The sequence below is a fragment of the Oncorhynchus masou genome, chromosome 30 (genome assembly GCF_036934945.1).
Source record: "Oncorhynchus masou masou isolate Uvic2021 chromosome 30, UVic_Omas_1.1, whole genome shotgun sequence".
Taxonomy (NCBI): Eukaryota; Metazoa; Chordata; class Actinopteri; order Salmoniformes; family Salmonidae; genus Oncorhynchus; species Oncorhynchus masou.
The window spans coordinates 25,705,957-25,726,123 of record NC_088241.1 but is presented as its reverse complement, the minus strand read 5'-3'; the positions used below and the strand labels follow the sequence as shown (position 1 = coordinate 25,726,123).

The 20,167-nt window shown below is 43.2% G+C and overlaps 1 protein-coding gene across 2 annotated transcripts in view; it reads right to left on the bottom strand.

Moving 5' to 3' along the window:
• Nucleotides 1–19,267, bottom strand: part of LOC135522432 (calsyntenin-3) — a 40,063-nt gene extending 20,796 nt beyond the window's left edge. Inside the window, exons 1-8 of one of the 2 annotated variants that reach the window (XM_064948672.1) lie at nucleotides 18,982–19,267; nucleotides 17,871–17,937; nucleotides 14,705–14,827; nucleotides 13,590–13,800; nucleotides 13,150–13,358; nucleotides 11,716–11,865; nucleotides 8,992–9,177; nucleotides 4,227–4,526 (exon numbers count right to left, since the gene is read on the bottom strand). In XM_064948672.1, coding sequence (XP_064804744.1) covers nucleotides 4,227–4,526; nucleotides 8,992–9,177; nucleotides 11,716–11,865; nucleotides 13,150–13,358; nucleotides 13,590–13,800; nucleotides 14,705–14,827; nucleotides 17,871–17,937 — 1,246 coding nt within the window. In that variant the 5' untranslated portion in view covers nucleotides 18,982–19,267. The remainder of the gene's footprint in view (nucleotides 1–4,226; nucleotides 4,527–8,991; nucleotides 9,178–11,715; nucleotides 11,866–13,149; nucleotides 13,359–13,589; nucleotides 13,801–14,704; nucleotides 14,828–17,870; nucleotides 17,938–18,981) is intronic. The other variant, XM_064948673.1, reaches the window with a different exon arrangement.
• Nucleotides 19,268–20,167: the final 900 nt, after the last annotated feature.

Sequence of the window (20,167 nt, the reverse complement as noted above, 5' to 3'; positions counted from 1 at the left end):
ATCTGTCCTTTGGTCTGATGAGTCCAAATTTTAGATTTTTGGTTCCAACTGCCGTGTCTTTGTGAGAGGCAGAGTAGGTGAACGAATGATCTCTGCATGTGTGGTTCCCACCGTGAAGCATGGAGGAGGAGGTGTGATGGTGCTATGCTGGTGATACTGTCTGTGATGTATTTAGAATTCAAGGCACGCTTAACCAGCATGACTACCACAGCATAATGCAGCGATAACCCATCCCATCTGGTTTGGGCTTAGTGGGATTATCATTCGTTTTTCAACAGGACAATGACCCAAAACACACTTTCAGGCTGTGAAAGGGCTATTTGACCAAGGAGAGTGATGGAGTGCTGCATCAGATGACCTGGCCTCCACAATCACCTGACCTTAACCCAATTGAGATGGTTTGGTATGAGTTGGAACGCAGAGTGAAGGAAATTGAAGGAACTTCTAGAAATTCACCTTTCCGGAAGCAGGTCTCTCACTGTTGCCGCTTGCTGTGGACCTCCCTCTGCCCCCAGCTGTGCCCTCGATACCATGTGTTGGTTGATTGCCCCCCATCTATCTTCTGAGCTCGTGCTGCTGGGTGACCTAGACTGGGACATGCTTAACACCCCGGCCATCCTGCGGACTGGGCTTGATGCCCTCAATCTCACACGGATTGTCGATGAGCCTACCAGGTACAACCCTCATAGATGTCATCCTAACTAATTCGCCCTCCAAATGCACCTCTGCTCAATCACGATCTCGGCGATCACTGCCTCATTGCCTGCATCCGTAATGGGTCTGCGACCAAACGACCACCCCTCATCACTGAAACACTTCTGCGAGCAGGCCTTTCTAATCGACCTGGCCGGGGTATCCTGGAATGACATTGACCTCATCCCGTCAGTAGATGATGCCTGGCTATTCTTTAAAAGTGCCTTCCTCGCCATCTTAAATAAGCATGCCCTCTCAGAAATGTAGAACTAGGAATAGATATAGTCCTTGGTTCACTCCAGACCCGTCTGCCCTTGACCAGCACAAAAACATCCTGTGGCATTCTGCATTGGCATCGAATAGCCCCCGTGAAATGCAACTTTTCAGGGAAATTAGGAACAAATATACACAGGCAGTTAGAAAAGCCAAAGGCAAGATTTTTCAAACAGAAATTTTCATCCTGTAGTACTAACTCAAAAACGTTCTGGGACACTGTAAAGTCCATGGAGAATAAGAGCACCTCCTCCCAGCTGCCCACTGCTCTGAGGCTAGGAAACACTGTCACCACCGATAAATCCACTATAATTGAGAATTTCAATGGGCATTTCTCTATGGCTGGCCATGCTTTCCACATGGCTGCCCCTACCCCGGTCAACTGCCCGGCACCCTCCACAGCAACCCGCCAAAGCCCCCACCATTTCTCATTTACCCAAATCAAGATATCTGATGTTCTGAAAGAGCTACAGAATCTGGATCCCTACAAATCAGCCGGGCTAGACAATCTAGACCCTCTCTTTCTAAAATGATCTGCCGAAATCGTTGCAACCCCTATTACTGGCCTGTTCGGCCTCTCTTTCGTGTCGTCTGAGATTCCCAAAGATTGGAAAGCTGCCGCGGTCATCCCCCTCTTCAGAGGGGGTGACTCTCTGGACCCAAGCTGCTGCAGACCTGTGTCTGTCCTACCCTGTCTTTCTAGGGTCTTCGAGGGCCAAGTTAACGAGCAGATTGCTGACCATTTCGGGTCCCACCATGCCTTCTCCGCTGTGCGGTCTGGTTTCGGAGCTGGTCGTGGGTGCACCTCAGCCACGCTCAAGGTTCTGAATGGCGTCGTAGCCACCATCGGTGGGAGACATTACTGTGCAGCCGTATTCATCGACCTGGCCAAGACTTTCGACTATGTCAATCACAACATTCTTATTGGCAGACTCGACAGCCTTGGTTTCTCAAATGATTGCCTCGCCTGGTTTACCAGCTACTTCTCTGGTGGGGTTCGGTGTGTCAGATCGGAGGGCCTGTTAGCCGGACCTCTGGCAGTCTCTGTGGGTGTGCCACAGGGTTCAATTCTCGGGCCGACTCTCTTTTCTGTGTGCATCAGTGGTGTTGCTCTTGCTGCTGGTGATTCTCTGGTCCACCTCTGCGCAGACGACGCCATTCTGTATGCTTCTGGCCCCTCCTTGGACACTGTGTTAACTAACCTCCGGACGAGGTTCGATGCCATGCAGCTCTCCTTCCGTGGCCTCCAACTGCTCTTGAACGCAGGTGAAACTGGATGCATGCTATTCAATCGATCACTGCCCGCACCTGCTCGCCCGTCCAGCATCGCTACTCTGGACGGCTCTGACTTAGAATACGTGGACAACTACGAATGTAATGTCTGGTTGGACTGTGTCTGGTTGGACTGTGGGCTCTCCTTCCAGACTCACATTAAGCATCTCCAATCCAAAATTTTAATCTTGAGTCGACTTCCTATATCGCAACGGGGTGTCCTTCACCCATGCTGCCAAGCATGCCCTTGTGGGACTGACCATCCTACTGATCCTCGACTTTGGTGATGTCATCTGTAAAATGTCCTCCAGCACTCTGCTCAACAGACTGGATGCGGTCTATCACAGTGCCATCCATTTTGTCACCGGGGCCCCATGCACTACCCACCATTGCGACCTGTGCGCTCTCGTTGGTTGGCCCTCGCTTCATACTCGTCGCCAAGCCCACTGGCTACAGGTTATCTACAAGTCTGTTAGGTAAAGCCCCGCCTTGTATCGGCTCACTGGTCACCGGCGGGTGTATCTCGCTGGTCGCCCCCCAGGTCCAATTCCTCCTTTGGTTGTCTTTCCTTCCAGTTCTCTGCTGCCCATGACTGGAGCGAATTGCAGAAATCTCTGAAGCTGGAGACTCACATCTCCCTCACTGGCTTTGGGCACCAGTTGTCAGAGCAGCTTACGGGTCGCTGCACCTGTACATAGCCCATCTGTAAACAGCTCATCTATCTCCCTACCTCATCCCCATACTGGTATTTGTTTGTTTGTTTTGCACCCCAGTATCTCTTCCTGCACATTCATCTTCTGCCAATCTACCATTCCAGTGTTTAATTGCTCTGTTGTAATTATTTCACCACCATGGCCTATTTATTTCCTTAACTGACCTCATTTGCTCTCACTGTATATAGACTTTTTGTTTTCTTTTGTTCTACTGTATTATTGACTGTATGTTTTGTTTATTCCATGTTTAACTCTGTGTTGTTGTATGTGTTGAATTGCTACACTTTATCTTGGCCAGGTCGCAGTTGCAAATGAGAACTTGTTCTCAACTAGGCTACCTGGTTAAATAAAGGTGAAAAAAATATATACATATAAAAAAAGCAGCCAACAAGTGCTCAGCATTGGTGGGGACTCCTTCAAGACGGTTGGAAAAGCATTCCTCATGAAGCTGGTTGAGAGAATGCCAAGAGTGTGCAAAGCTGTCATCAAGGCAAAGGGTGGCTACTTTGAAGAATCTCAAATATATATGTTGATTTGTTTAACAATTTTGGGGGGCTACTACATGATTCCATATGTGTTATTTCAGAGTTTTGATGTCTTCACTACTATTCTACAATGTAGAAAATAGTAAAACATAAAGAAAAACCCTTGAATGAGTAGGTGTGTCCAAACTTCTGACCGGTACATAGCGGTGGAAAAAGTACCCAATTGTCATACTTGAGTAATAGTAAAGATACCTTAATAGAAAATGACTAAAGTAAAAGTGAGTCACCCAGTAAAATACTACTTGAGTAAATGTCTTAAAGTATTTGATTTTAAATATACTTAAGTATCAAAAGGAAATATAATTCCAAATATATACTTAAGTATCAAAAGTAAAAGTATAAATCATTTCAGATTGCTTATATTAAACGGCACAATTTTAGTGTTTTTTTTTTACGGATAGCCAGGGGCGCAAGCCAACACTCAGACATAATTTGCAAATGAAGCATGTGTTTAGTCAGTCCACCAGATCAGAGGCAGTAGGAATGAGCAGAGATGTTCTCTTGATAAGTGTGTGAATTGGGCCATTTTCCTGCCCTGCTAAGCATAAAAAATGTAATGAATACTTTTGGGTGTCAGGAAAAATGTATGGAGTAAAAATACATTATTTTCTTTAGGAACGTAGTGAAGTAAAAGTACAAGTAGTAAAAAATATAAATTAAAACAAAAAGCAAAAAACTACTTAAGTAGTGCTTTCAAGTATTTTTACTTTAACTGACAGTTGTGACTGACCATTTGACTGACCATTCTTGACGGTACTGCAGACGATAGTCTCCTCCTCCCTGCGGTTTCCTCTGGCCTGATTAGTCGGAGGCTGGGTGTTGATCCCACCCCTTCGCATCCACAGCTGGAGGGTGAAATGGTCTCCGGATACGGCCGCGGCAACGGAGTCGGGTACCACAGCAACATGGGTGGAGCCATTGAAGGAGAACACCAGGGACGAATCAGAAGAAGGGAGGGTGGGCAAGGCTGAGGTCCAATTGGCTGCTGGGGACGGGGGCGGGAGTAAGTCCACTTCACCTCTCACAGCACCTGGTGAGACAGGAGACAGGAGTGAAATCACGAATGACATACTGTACAACCCTAGACTTGGTAAAGGCCTTAGAAGCATTAACTCTTTTGGGACTGTCTGTGGTTAATGTGCTTGTTTCAGGTTGGGAGTTCAAAACCGCTTTTGACTCACTCCAATCTTGCTGCATTACTCTGCTTACTTACTCTAAACATGTTAATGCCTTAACAAGCTGACTTTTAGACTCATTAAATGTAAGCTTGGCTCTCTGGATTGTATTTTCTGACTTCAACTGAACAGAACAAATCCCTAAGAAATCTCCATGTGTCATTACGAAAAGAAACTGGAAGCGGTTTGATATTCAAGGTTTTTTACATGATGTAGCATTGAATGGAATAGAATGGAATTAATCCCTGATGTTGAACTAGCCTTTTCTTACTTCCACAATGCATTCCAGGATGTATGCAATAGGCATGCCTCTTTAAAAAAATCAGGACTAAGGGCAGAGAGAACCCTTGGTTTGCTAAGGAATTTACTAAATAAGAGAATGAAATGCTATGTGGGCTAAAGCAAGAGGGACTGGTTTGGCAGATGATTGGATGGCTTTTAAACGTCTTTGAAATATGGGTGTGGCTATGATCCGTAAATTGGAAGCAGACCACTACCTGAAATCTACTTCACATATTTTAAATGATCCATCCAGCAAGTAAGGTTTGGAGTGCAAAAAAGATACACAGCTTCCCAAACAATTGTTGGTAGACACAGATTGTAACAGAGAACCTTCATTCTGAATGCCTTGAATCAGCATTTTATTTCTTCAGATGCAGGCTGTTTATTTGAAAAGGTCAAAGGTGTAATTGAGCCCCCTATGAATGTACCTTACACCCCTGTATACTCCTTCACTGGGTTCTCCTTTTCATCCTTCTCTGTTTAAGAGGTGTGTAAAGCCCTGAAAGAAATTGATGGGAAAAAATCCCCTGGCCCTGATGAACTAGACCCCCCCCTTCCTTCACCTAGCTGCAGATATCATTGCTCCCCCTTAACTTGTATTTTTAACCTCACGCTTGATGTTAAGGAAATCCCCAAGTTATAGAAATCTGCTTTTGTACTGCCTCTCCTGAAAGGTGGAGATCCTTCGCTACTTGACAACTATTGACCCATATCAAAATTGTCTATACCATCAAAGGTACTGGAGTCCTTAGTTAGTAGGCAGCTAAAGGCCTACTTCCAAGAAAACAACATCATAAATGGAATGCAATCAGGTTTTAGGTCTGGCCACAGCACTGTTTCGGCAACATTAAAGGTTTTAAATGACATCCACTGTGCTCTTGATAAGAAGTAACATTGTGTGTCTGTCTTTATTGATTTGTCGAAGGCTTTTGACACTGTGGACCATGCTGTGTTCGTGCAAAGGTTAAAATGTTGTGGGATTACTGGTCATGCTCTAGATTGGTTTATAAATTACCTATCAAATCGTACACAATGTGTAATGGTGGATAGTTGTAAATCTGAGTCCATAGAGGTGTGCTCAGGTGTTCCACAAGGTTCTATTTTGGGCCCACTGTTGTTCATTTTGTACATCAACAACATTGGTGATCTTATTGAGTCACTGGTGCGCGATGAGACAAGGACATCCCTACCGACCAAGCCCTCTCTAACCCGGACGACGCTAGGCCAATTGTGCGTCGCCCCACGGACCTCCCGGTCGCGGCCGGTTACGACAGAGCCTGGGCGCGAACCCAGAGTCTCTGATGGCACAGCTGGCGCTGCAGTACAGCGCCCTTAACCACTGCGCCACCCGGGAGGCCACTGTAGAGCAAGTTAAAGTGTACAGACATTTGGGTGTGTGAGTTGATGATAAGCTGAGCTTCACAGTGCATGTAAAGAACTTGAGAAGGTTTTCATTACCGGCATAAGGCTTGTTTTTCTTTGGAGGGCAGGAAGGAGCTGGTACGATGTACATTACTGGCGGTTTTAGATTTTAGTGATGTTATACAGTTGAAGTCAGAAGTTTACATACAATTAGGTTGGAGTCATTAAAACTTGTTTTAGAACCACTGAACAAATTTCTTGTTAACAAACTATAGTTTTGGCAAGTTTGTCAGTATGTCTACTTTGTGCATGACAAGTAATTTTTCCAACAATTGTTTACAGACAGATTATTTCACTTATAATTCACTTAATCACAATGCCAGTGGGTCAGAAGTTTACAGTGCCTTTAAACACCTTGGGAAATTCCACAAAATGATGTCATGGCTTTAGAAGCTTCTGATAGGCTAATTGACTTAATTTGAGTCAATTAGAGGTGTACCTGTGGATGTATTTCAAGGCCTACCTTCAAACTCAGAACCTCTTTGCTTGACATCATGGGAAAATCAAAATAAATCAGCCAAGACCCCATAAAAAAAATTGTAGACCTCCACAAGTCTGCTTCATCCTTGGGAGCAATTTGCAAACACCTGTCTCCTGGAGATGAACGTACTTTGGTGTGAAAAGAGAAAATCAATCCCAGAACAACAGCAAAGGACCTTGTGAAGATTCTGGAGGAAACAGGTACAAAAGTATCTATATCCACAGTAAAACAAGTCCTATATCGACATAACCTGAAAGGCCGCTCAGCAAGGAAGAAGCCACTGCTCCAAAACCGCCATAAAAAAGCCAGATTACGGTTTACAACTGCACATGGGGGCGGGACAAAGATCATACTTTTTGGAGAAATGTCCTCTGGTCTGATGAAACAAAAATATAACTGTTTGGCCATAATGACCATAGTTATGTTTGGAGGAAAAAGGGGGAGGCTTGCAAGACAAACAATACAATCCCGTGAAGCACGGGGGTGGCAGCATCATGTTGTGGGGGTGCTTTGCTGCAGGAGGGACTGGTGCACTTCACAAAATGGATGGCATCACGAGGAAGGAAAATTATGTGGATATATTGAAGCAACATCTCAAAACATCAGTCAGGAAGTTAAAGCTTGGTCACAAGTGTGTCTTCCAAATGGACAATGACCCCACGCATACCTCCAAAGTTGTGGCAAAATGGCTTAAGGACAACAAAGTCAAGGTATTGGAGTGGCCATCACAAAGCCCCGACCTCAATCATATAGAAAATTTGTGGGCAGAGCTGAAAAAGCTTGTGCGAGCAAGGAGGCCCACAAACCTGACTCAGTTACACCAGCTATGTCAGGAGGAATGGGCCAAAATTCACCCAACTTATTGTGGGAAGCTTGTGGAAGACTACCCGAAACATTTGACCCAGGTTAAACAATTTAAAGGCAATGCTACCAAATACTAATTGAGTTTATGTAAACTTCTGACCCACTGGGAATGTGATGAAAGAAATAAAAGCTGAAATAAATAATTCTCTCTACTATTATTCTAACATTTCACATTCTTAAAATAAAGTGGCGATCCTAACTGACCTAAGACAGGGCATTTTTACTAGGATTAAATGCCAGGAATTGTGAAAAACGGAGTTTAAATGTATTTGGCTAAGGTGTATGTAAACTTCCGACTTAGACTGTATATATGCAGGCCTCAACCACTACCCTGAGAGATCTTGATTCAGTGTATCATAGAGCCCTCGGGTTCATTACAAATCAAAAACGTCTAATACATCATTGCGATCTCTACAGAGCTGTTGGCTGGTAGTCATTTACCTTGCGTAGGCTTAAACACTGGTATACACTGATTTATAAGGCCATATTGGGTAAAATGCCATTTTATCTCTTTTCTTTTTTAGTCAGGTCGGTAAATAAATATCAATTACGGTCTCATTCTCATTTGCTTCTAACAGTACCAAAAACTAGAACAGGTCATGGTAGAAATAGTTTTAGTTACTTAGCTCCGTGGTCCTGGAATTCCCTCCTAAACATTAAAAAATTTGATGATCTCGGTTCGTTGGTGGAGTTTAAACACTTGATCGATGTATATATCATAGAAGAGTGTAATTGTCTTTAGGACAGCTGTTTTTAGTTAAGACTTCCGTGTTTTTAACGTAAAATGTCATTGTTGTACTGTATGTGTGTTTATAGTTTTGTTTAATGTTGTGTTAGTGTATGTAAGTTGTTTTGTCTGAAACGTTGTTCCCCCTGCTGCTATTGGACTAAGTCTCTCTTGGAAAAGAGATGTTCTCAATGAGAAAAACCTGTTTAAGTAAAGGTAAAATAAAAAAATATATAAAATAAAAAGCTGATATTGTGAGCTCAATGAATATCAGGGCCTCTACACTCCTGAAATGCATATATGATTCAAAGAACACAGGATGAGATGTTACTATCCTTTGTGCAAGCACTTCCAAGAGTTCACTGCATTACTTCGTTTAATTTATGCACACACCACAAAGGCAAGGTCTTTTTATGCTTTTGTGGCAAATAGGGCTAAAACCTATGTGGCTTGAGCATGCTCCATTTCAATCTTCGGATAGTCACAAATTATTATCCCAAAGATTGAATCCATCATGAATAGCCCAAACTCAAGCAGCACTCACCACAGAGTCTGCGCACTGATCGGTCTGAGTAGCTGTCCCTGTCACAGCCCTTCCCAATATGGCCAGTCTGCAGCTCTACGGTGGCCTGGATGTTCCACACAGTCTCTTCGCAGGTCTCCAGGTGCAAACTGGGGAACAGGGGAATGCTGCCTGACCCGGGGGTATACTCCACCCGCTTCGACCAACCTGAAAATCAACAAAGAAAATAAACCCATCAAAATACAGTGCATTCAGAAAGTATTCAGGCCCCTTGACCTTTTCCACACTTTGAGTAAGGCAACTCCAAAATGCAGGTGTTTCAGACGAGCTCAGTGCTTTCTCTGGTGGTGGTGCAGCCAGCGGAAAAGTACAGAGCGTAGGGGTTGGTAATTTTTTCTAGTTGCGCCGTGATTGGCTCAGTGTTCTGTCACTCATGGGGGACACTACGTCACCACAAAATCTATGGCAGAGCTTGACAATTCAAGCCGTTTGGGTGCTGCTAATAGATTTACATTAGAAGTGTCCATCCAAGAAGGCACAAGGTCATTGGCCACAGATGTCAAATCATGTTATATCTACCGTAGCTTTGATTGGACTGATCATGTTAACATCATACTTTCAAAATCTTAGCTAGCAATCTAGACAAGCAGTCATCGTCCTGAATCAAGTCGACAATCTACAGGCAAATTCTTTTCAAACCTTGTCATATGAAGAGAAATTATAGATAAAACATATCGGTGCTCATCTGTCATTGGAAGTAAACATAACTTGGAAATTGCAAATTCAACAATGAGTGGTTTGGAAGGAATCAGTGGCTAACTGCAAGCGTTGCAAAGCAATCACTAGCCTGCTATTCAGTGGAAAGGGTGTGTGGTCCAAGTCTGGGTTTAACGGTCTCTTTTCCAAGCTTAAAAGGATAAACATTCACATGCAACACCATGGGCCAGAAAAGGTTGAATACATTGGCCATGCTGTCAATCAAAACATCTGAAAACTCTGAAATCTTCAGTGAGTTCAAAACAACTGGGATCTCTTGAAAAAAACTAGCTCCGACTGGGAAAATACATTTTGAACGGTCAATCAACTCAGAATTTGCAAGTCGGGCATTCGGGCCTTTTTCTAGAGCTCGGACCTGAAAATCACTGACATCATGATTCGACCTTCTTTTTCCCCCAGAGTTTCCCGTTGTCTTGAAAGCACCATAAATCCAGAGAATGCCAGACTTTGATGACAAAGTTTGATGACAGAATTTTCCAACCAGAAGGACTGCTGCGCCACCTTCCTGTTCAAGTGAGCACAGAAGGCCAGCATCCTGGAGTTACCTTTTCAATGTTGATGTTGAGACTGGTGTTTTGCGGGTACTATTTAATGAAGCTGCCAGTTGAAGACTTGTGAGTCGTCTGTTTCTCAAACTAGACACTCTAATGTACTTGTCCTCTTGCTCATTTGTGCACCGGGGTCCTCTTTCTATTCTGGTTAGAGCCAGTTTGCGCTGTTCTGTGAAGGGAGTAGTACACAGTGTTGTACGAGATCTTCAGTTTCTTGGCAATTTCTCACATGGAATAGCCTTCATTTCTCAGAACAAGAATAGACTGACAAGTTTCAGAAGAAAGGTCTTTGTTTCTGGCCATTTTGAGCCTGTAATCGAACTCGCAAATGCTGATGCTCCAGATACTCAACTAGTCTAAAGGCCAGTTTTATTGCTTCTTTAATCAGAATAACAGTTTTCAGCTGTGCTAACAAAATTGCAAAAGGGTTTTCTAATGATAAATTAGCTTTATAAAATGATAAACTTGGATTATCTAACACAACATGCCTTTTGAAAACATGAGTGATGGTTGCTGATAATGGGCATCTGTACACCTATGTAGATATTCCATTAAAAATCATCAGTTTCCAGCTACAATAGTCATTTACAACATTAACAATGTCTACACTGTATTTCTGATCAATTTGAAGTTGTTTTAATGGACAGAAAAATGTGTTTTTCTTTCAAAAACATTTCTAAGTGACACCAAACTTTTGAACGGTAGTGTATGCCCCCTTCATTTAAACCATTTTGGGGGAGTTTGCCACACCAAGATTTACATGCTAAAATCGCCACTGCTAAGAAGACTCCAGACTGTAATTGCTTCCAAAGGTGCTTCAATAAAGTACTGAGTAAAGGGTCTGAATACTTAAACGTAACTGTGATATTTCAGTTTATAAAAAAAATTTCAACTGTTTTTGCTATGTCATTATGGGGTATTGTGTGTAGATTGATGTGGGAAAAAACTATTTAATCCATTTTAGAATAAGGGTGTAACGTAACAATGTGGAAAAAGTTAAGGGGTCTGAATTCTTTCTGAAAGCACTGTACAAAAATGATGTGTTAAGTCATTCATGTTATGATAATTATGCTCTAAAGGCAAAGGTAAGTTGTGTCCCTCGGCCATTCACACCAATTGGGATATCACGTAGCATTATCATCTTTCGTAATCACCATTTTCTCAATTGAAGTCTGCAAAATACAAACCATCAACGTCCATTCTATATGCTACAGTATCATTTCAGACACTAATGTAGTCCCAAATTACACCCTATTCTCTATATACTGTAGTGCATTACTTTTGACCACGGGCCAAACGGTTCTGTCCAAAAGTAGTGCACTATATAGGGAATAGGTCCATTCCACACTACCACTGAGGAGGTAGATGAAGAAGTCATGAATAATGAGGGGGGTGATGGGTTTAGTGTATTGATTACCGATCCAGCCGGGTTTGCAGGACGGTTTGACCGTAATGACGACCTGGGCGTCGGCCTGAGCACGGTTCTTGCCACAGTCAAACGCTGTCACCCAGAAGGTGTGGACACGCTGGCGCTTCGAATCCAATGGCTCGGTGTTCTTAATGTTACCTAGGAGATGGGAGGAGAGGGAAGGAGAGAGAGTTATGTACAGTACAATACAAACAGTAATTCACTCACTTACTCAAAAGCACAGCATGAAAACTACGCACTCTTGTACACACACTCTCAGACACACCAAAATTGTTCAGTGGAGTATATTCAAATGGAAAAGGCAACGACAGGGGAGGGAGAGAGAAGAGAAAACGATATGAATGAATAAAGACAGTTTCTTCTTACAGTATATCGATAGTCGAAGAGAGAATGTCACAAAGATATGGTTGGCGGAACCTGCACGACAGGCGCCAGACAATGAGAGACAGGGGAGAAAGAAAGACGGGGCAAAAGGGAGGGATGAAAGAGAGAGAGAGAGAGCGAGAGAGAAGGGGGGAGAGAGTGAGAGAGACCGTGACAATACTAGGGCATATAAACCGCCAGGGCTGAAACAAAAAGTCTCTGTGCTTCATCTGGGCCCAGCAGCCTGACCCATATATTAAAGGAACTTCTCATCCCCTGGAACCTCCTCCCCAGTCACTGCCAATTGTGCAAAGTCACGGAAAAAACCTGACTCCTGAGAAAATCTGCCTCCCCCAATGCCGTTGTCATATTACAAAATGCCCGCTATCGATCTCCCACCAGTAGCCCGTCAATGGGAGTCTTGCAGACTGAAATCAAAGCCTTCTCCTCAGAGGAATCATGCCTACAAGATCAACAGAAACACTAGACTAAGACCTAATCCCCCGGAACCGATTGTCCTCTGGGCTCTGTTCAAAGAAACCTACCCTAGCAGTGTTGATGCGGTAGCTTTGCTTACACATGAATGTTCTTCTGAAAGCTAGGACTATCTACCTGTGAAGGCGGGAGTCAACCGGGGTTTCTTACAGCAAAAACACGCTGCAAATCTATTCATTGCAGTACAAAAGGAATGCTATGGCATATAAACTGCAATGTGGGTGAGCAAGATACTTGGAAATGGCTTAGATCATTCTCTAGCAATGTACATAGCAACAAGACCAGCTGGAGACAGCCGAAACAGAACAGGGAAATGAACTCGTATTTTTACAGATTGGTAGTCATCACCATGCTAACTGTTGTTTTCATTGGGGACAAGATGTCAACTCACACATTATATTCACTTTTATAGTATATGAATCAAATAAAGATATTTTAAAGACCAGAGCCATATATTTAGATAAACATTTTCTAAATGGCTCTGGTAAAGACGAGGCAGACCCTCATTTATTTGTGGAAAACTAATGTAAAGCCCAGCTGAATTGTCATAGCTGTAGTTCTCACCATCGTTATCGATGACAAAGGGAACGCTGGGGGTGATGATGTCGTAGAAGCAGATCTGGCTGTACTGCGGGGAGCAGTCTGCGTCGAGGGCCTCGACGCGCACGATGCGGTCGAACAGACGGCCTTCTGGGACGGAGGCCTCATAGCGACGCTCCACGAACACTGGGGAGAACTCGTTTACGTCATTCACACGTACATGCACCGTGGCCCTGAAAGAGAGAGAGAAATAGGAGAAAAGGTAAAGAGCATGATAAATATGAAGGAAGAGAGGTCAATACATACATAACTGCATTGTAATATAGTAATGTATTGATCAAGCATAGCATTGACAAATACCCAAGGGTTAATCATTCTCCAAACTACCAAAACCAGCATAACCTCTTACAACAACCCTATCCATTAAACCTATTTGTCCTTCAGGGTAATGTAGTGTATCTCACTTGTGGGACTTCTTGCTGTTCGCTCCATCGGGGCCCTCTCCACAGTCATAGGCCTGGATGGTGAAGCTGTGCTCCCGCTGGCTCTCACAGTCCAGGGGCTCTTTAGAGCGGACCAGGCCCTCCCCTGTCGAGCGGTCCAGAACCACCGCCTCAAACTGTACCGAACTGGATCCCGTGGGCCCATTGTGCACCCGGAAGCCACAGATCTCACCTGGAGGAGAGAGAGAGGGGGAAGGAGAGAGAAAGTCATTTTAGTGACAATTTAACTTCTAGTGACTCTCTGTGCATCTCAAGGACCCAGTAGGCTTACATTTTGATGATTTACATTGACGGATTTACTCAAATAGAGTCTTCAATGGCTAAGAAAATAACAAATCAAATTCAGTGATCTATTTCAATGAACCCCATGTGATGTTACATGATCCAATCAATCACTTTATTGTCCCAGTTGGGAAATGTGTACCATAATGATTTCTGTGAGCACAGGGCATATAATGTTCCCAATGAATACAAATAATTGAATTTCACTTGGCTGTGGAGGACCAGTGTAGCACCCAGGAATAGATTTACACAGACTATTGGGGCGGCCCTAAAAATAGAGGACTGGACAGACATGATTATTTTCCATGTTAATATTTGTTATGCTTATGGGAGTGCCCAGCAAAATCCTTTGGGTAGCGCTTTATTTACCTGGAATTTACTTAACTTTCTGGCACAAATGATGGCGCTTCATTGGTTATTATTGTGTAATTACCATTTGTCCATTCTAATTGTAGGGCGGCATAACATAAGAAACATGTCTAACAATTCCCCCTCTACAAAATGCTTACTCACTGTAGGGGTATTGTGGGACTCGGTTTTCAATAGCCCAGTGAGATAGTGAACTAACCGTGGCCATTGTAATCAATAGCAAATATGTTCCAAATGGCAACATGTTTTGTGTTTATACTCTGTGTTAATTAGTAAACACCCCGGTAATATTTGTCCCGTAAAATACATTGCTACCATACTTTCAATGCTAATATTTTATAATGCTTATTGTTATATGGGGGAGTCCTGATTTGTTAGAGGACTGCCAAGTGCCCCCGATCATTCTAACCATGCCTGTACTGTACCTGCATAGTGCAGTGGAGCATCTTTATCCAGGGCGAACAGAGGTGGGTTGAGAAGAACGGTGTTGTCATTCTCCATGACGATACCCTGGTACTCCGTCTCGATCCATGGCTTGTGCTTATTGGCTGAACGGCAACACAGGAGACAAAAGGAGGCTTGGGTTAAATGGAGCAATCAGAAGGAGGGAAAAACATGGGTATTTGTAACACCCCATTATATGGGAGGACATGTGTGTGTGTGTGTGTGTGTGTGTGTGTGTGTGTGTGTGTGTGTGTGTGTGTGTGTGTGTGTGTGTGTGTGTGTGTGTGTATCCGCTGATACACATACAGACAAATAAAGACACACACACACACACAGAAATGCACACACTCAAAACCCACCCCTGCCCCCTAACACACCCGTCAAGTGTCACTCCACACCTTGCGTCAGTTGGCAACATAATTACACCTAGGCCGATTTCACCTTATCACACAGGGAGAGGTATATTGCACATATCAATCAGAACAGCCCAAGCAGCCTGCCCACAGGCACACTTCACTCACTGGCAAACATGGACGTCCAAATTAAACAGGGAAAGTTTGCTGTGAATCCATCCTCTAATTGCTAATTAATATTTCATTTCTCTCCAGAATGTTCACCCATATCAATCAAAGGCTGAGCTAACAAGCTGGAACGGTGACGATTTTACACTCAAATAATCAAAGACCAAAACAAAAGCCCGGGGGCTTTTATTTTAGACATGTCTCCCTCACTAGACCCTGAAATTATGATGTTAGACTCAGACAGCAATGACAGAGCCACAGGACATGTTGTGTAGCAACCGCTCTGCCGTTTCAACATTAAAAACACTCTGGCAAATTATAACAATTAAAATGGCAGTCTGGTCTGAATCAACGTGAGTTAAGAGTTCTACAGAGGAGTGGCTTCTGTCTGGCCACTCTACCATAAAGGCCTGATTGGTGGAGGGCTGCAGGGACGGTTGTCGTTCTGGAAGGTTCTCTCATCTCCACAGAGCAACTCTGGAGCTCTGTCAGAGTGACCACCGGGTTCTTGATCACCTCCCTGACCAAGGCCCTTCTCCCCCGATTGCTCAGTTTGGCCGGGCAGCCAGCTCTAGGAAGAGTCTTGGTGTTTCCAATCTTCTTCTATTTAAGAATGATGGAGGCCACTGTGTTCTTGGGGACCTTCAATGCTTGACACAATCCTGTCTCTGAGCTCTACGGACAATTCCTTCAACCTCATGGCTTGGTTTTTGCTCTGACATGCAGAGTCAACTGTGTGACCTTGTATAGACAGGTGTGTGTCTTTCCAAATCATGTCTAATCAATTGAATTAACCACAAGTTGACTCCACTCAAGTTGTAAAAACATCTCAAGGATGATCAATGGAAACAGTATGCACCTGAGCTCAATTTCAAGTCTCATAGCAAAGGGTCTGAATACTTATGTAAATAAGGTATTTCTGTTTTTTATTTTTAATAAATTAGCAAAAATGTCTAAAAACCTGTTTTCGCTTTGTCATTATGAGGTATCGTGAGTAGATTGATGCGGAAAAAATATGAAATACATTTTTGAATAAGGCCGTAACGAATCAAAATGTGGAAAAAGTCAAGGGGTCTGATTACTTTCCGAATGCACTGTAGATATCCCACTGGGCATAGACATCAGCTCACAGTCTAGTTTTTATGTACATTATGTACATTTATGTACATTAATTCAATGTGAAATAAACCAAACATTTCACCATATCATTGGATTTAGGTTAAAAATTTGATTTAAAAAATGGGAAATTCCCTTACGTTGATTACTTTTTCCCTAATCCAATCAGTTTTGCCACCTTTTTTTGTTGTTGAAATGACATGGAAACAACGTTGATTCATCCAGTTTTTTCCCCAGTGGGATGTATGTTTGGTTGTTGAGTCAATTAGACCATGCCCATTTCAAGCTTATCTTTCTAAAAATGAAAAAGTTTTTTCTGAATATTCAGCCAAGTTAACACCTTCATCTTGCTTTGTAGTATACCCCTTTGGTCGTGTGACCAGGCTGGTGAGTCATGCCCAGGCTAGTGAGTGATGCCCAGGCTAGTATTCACCATCCTCAATGGTTAATCTGATACGAACACCACCTGTCCTCAAACTTCTGCTCTGTCCCTCTTTTTGTCATTCATCTCTAACCCTCTCTCCCTGCCTGTCTCTCTTTCCCATCCCCTCCTTCCCTATTTCTCTCTCTCTGCAATACAGCATTAAATCTGAACATCAGGGTCATGGATTACACCCAGGATTACAGATTGAGAGACATCTCTTTCCATCTCTGGCACTCTTCCTCTCTCTGTCACTTTCTCTCTCTCTCCACACAACATCCCCTCGTTCTCTGCCCTTCTCTCACACACTTCTACCGCTCTCACTCTTTATTTCACGCCTTCACTTGATTCCACATGCCATCTCTCTCTCTTCCTCTCCCCACCCACCCTTCCTAACTATCTGTCGGTTCCTCTCTCACACACGCGGTGTCTCTGTGTCCCTTCCCTTGGAGCGACTCCTTTTTGCTCCCCTTCTCTCCTCTCCACTTGTGTCTCCCTGTCTTTCAGCGTCACTCCCTTCTCTCCACTTGTGTCTTCCTGTCTTTCAGTGTCACTCCCTTCTCTCCACTTGTGTCTTCCTGTTTTTCAACGTCACACCCTTCCTCCTCTCCTCCCTCGCCCTCTCTGACGTTCTTCGCCCCACTCGGACCATTCCAGTTTCACTTCAAGTCTCCAGCATGATAATCATTGGAACAACGTTGGTAAATCAAGAGCCATGGCTATCCGCGGTGCTCTATCTGAGAGAAGAAGATTGATCCTCCTTTGAAAGTCATGCTATCAATTACACAAGGAATCACATACACATATAGCATCATCACCACATTGATCAAAATACAGGCTCCATGAAGGACAACACTCTATAATGGTGATGTGTATGCAATCATAAATTACAGACATATCATTTAATATATTATGACTTGGAGCACAGTGAGTGGGTATATGATTGAATTCCCTCCAGAGTTCAGGAGACAGCGACAAAAGGGCCCTGGCCTTGAGCGTGACTACAGGTATGTGTGCTCCCATGGCAATGGAAAGAAAAAAACTTATTTCAGCTGCACAATTAAACAGTCAAAAGGAAACGAAACTGACCTTTGTTGCCATTGGCAACTGAAGTCAAGCAAAGGAGGAGGAAGGATAGAAAACTCATTCTGTCCATCTGAGGGAAGAAAGGAAAGGTAGAAGGGAGGAGGGAAGAGGAATACAGTACATGCATTAAACCAGGGGTGTCAAACTCATTCCATGGAGGGCCGAGTGTGCTGGTTTTTGGTTTCTCCTTTCAATTTGTGTCCAATAAAGACCTACACCACCAGGTGATGCGAGTTGCTAACTAATCAGTGACCTTAATTAACCAACTAAGTACAAGGGAGGAGTGAAAACCTGCAGACACTCGGCCAGCCTCAGAATGAGCTTGACACATTCAACCGATCAGCACTGGAAGATGGACTGAGGTGTAGAGAACATAGACAGGACAGGCAAACACACATCAGTAAATATCCTAATACATTAAGCCAACGGAATCTTCCGGTGCTATACTTTCACCTCATACAGAATATAGAGGAATAATGCATAATAACAAAAGCACAGTAAAACGACAGCACATGGGCTCAGGTCATGGTAGAGTTGAAGTGAACTGCAATAAATAGCCTAGTAGTGTCCAGTTATGCTGCATTCATTTTGAGATGGTAAATGACACAGTGATGTTATAGGTTATACAGGCCAATATGCTGACTATGCACACACACCTATTCACTTGCCTGTGTGGATGTGTTAAGGGTTTGGTGTCCGTGCCAGTTAATTGACAACAGTATTCAGAATGATTCCATGGGGTATTTGAGCCGTTATTGGCATCACGATACCACACAGTCTACCATTCACTGCCATGCGTAAAATCGAAGCCTATCTAGGCCTATGCCTATATATTCAATCAAAACAAAAAACTTGAACGAGACTGTGTAGAGGGCCGTACAATATATTTTCTGCTCAAAATTAATAGGTAGCACAGGTTGTTCCAAGGCTACACAGAGGTGATGCAGACATGCGACAATAACTAATCGATTGTATAGCCCATATCGATGGATAGGTGCATCAATTGGCACCATACGCCAGCAGATCTATATTTGGACCCTTAAACATATTGGATTAGACATAGATGCTGGTTACAATCAAAAACAGAAGAAAGCCGCTGTCAATTTCACATTACCGTGCTGAGTGTGAGGTGCTGTGGTACCCAACGCTACCCTCGTAGCATCCGCGCCTCTGCAGCTCAGCTATCCCCCTCCGACGCAAAAATATCTAAAGCGCAGGTAACGGAATTTCCTACACAGATCTATTGAATATGCTCAAATGTGCACGCTTCAGTTTGATGCAAGACTGATACGAACGGATAGTATCTCAATTCCGATGTCCTTGTTTTCGGCAGATGTCGCATGAAGGGGCAAAAACGATGGGAATGTAACGCTGACGTCCCCTCCCTCTGTGTTTCTTATCCCGCCCACACTGCGTCCTCTCTCTCTCAGCTCCAATTCTCCCTGCCAAATTGCGTTGTTCTCTCTGTTTATTGAATTCTCTGAGTGTGTCTGGGACAACGCGTGACATTACTCATTTCGGCGCAACAATTATTATTTTGTCTGACAAAGCTGGGGGCACGCTTTCTTATTAACAGTCACTACCTTTCCCCACTGACTGCAAAATGACGTCATAGCACCCAGTCTACCAGACAGCGTGTACACAAGTGGTGGAAAAAGTACCCAATTGTCATAGAGTAAAAGTAGATACCTTAATAGAAAGTTACTCAAGTTAAAGTCACCCAGTAAAATACTGGAGTAAAAGTAGAAAAGTATTTGGTTCTAAATACAAGTATCAAAAGTAAATGCACTGCTAAAATATACTTAAGCATCAAAAGTACAAATAATTTAAAATTCCCTAATATAAAGCAAACCAGACACCATTTTCTTGTTTTTAAAAATGTAGACAGGCAGGGGTACACACTAACACTCAGACAATGTACAGTGTGTTTAGTGAGTCTGCCAAATCAGAGGCAATAGGGATTCCCATGTGTGTTCTCTTGATAAGTGTGTAAATTGGACCATTTCTGTGCTGCTTAGCACTCAACATGTAATGAGTACTTTTGGGTGTCAGGGAAAATGTATGGAGTAAAAAGTATATTATTTTCTTTAGGAATGTAGTGAAGTAAAAGTAGTCAAATATAAATAGTAAAGTACATACACCCCCAAAAACTACTTAAGTAAAAATACTTTAAAGTACTACACACCACTGACACACAGACCTCTTTGGTTTTTAAAATCCAGCATTTTAATGAACATTACAAAAAGTTTATTTAAAATTATTTTTTTTCCCATTTCTCTTTTCCTTTGTACATTTGGTAG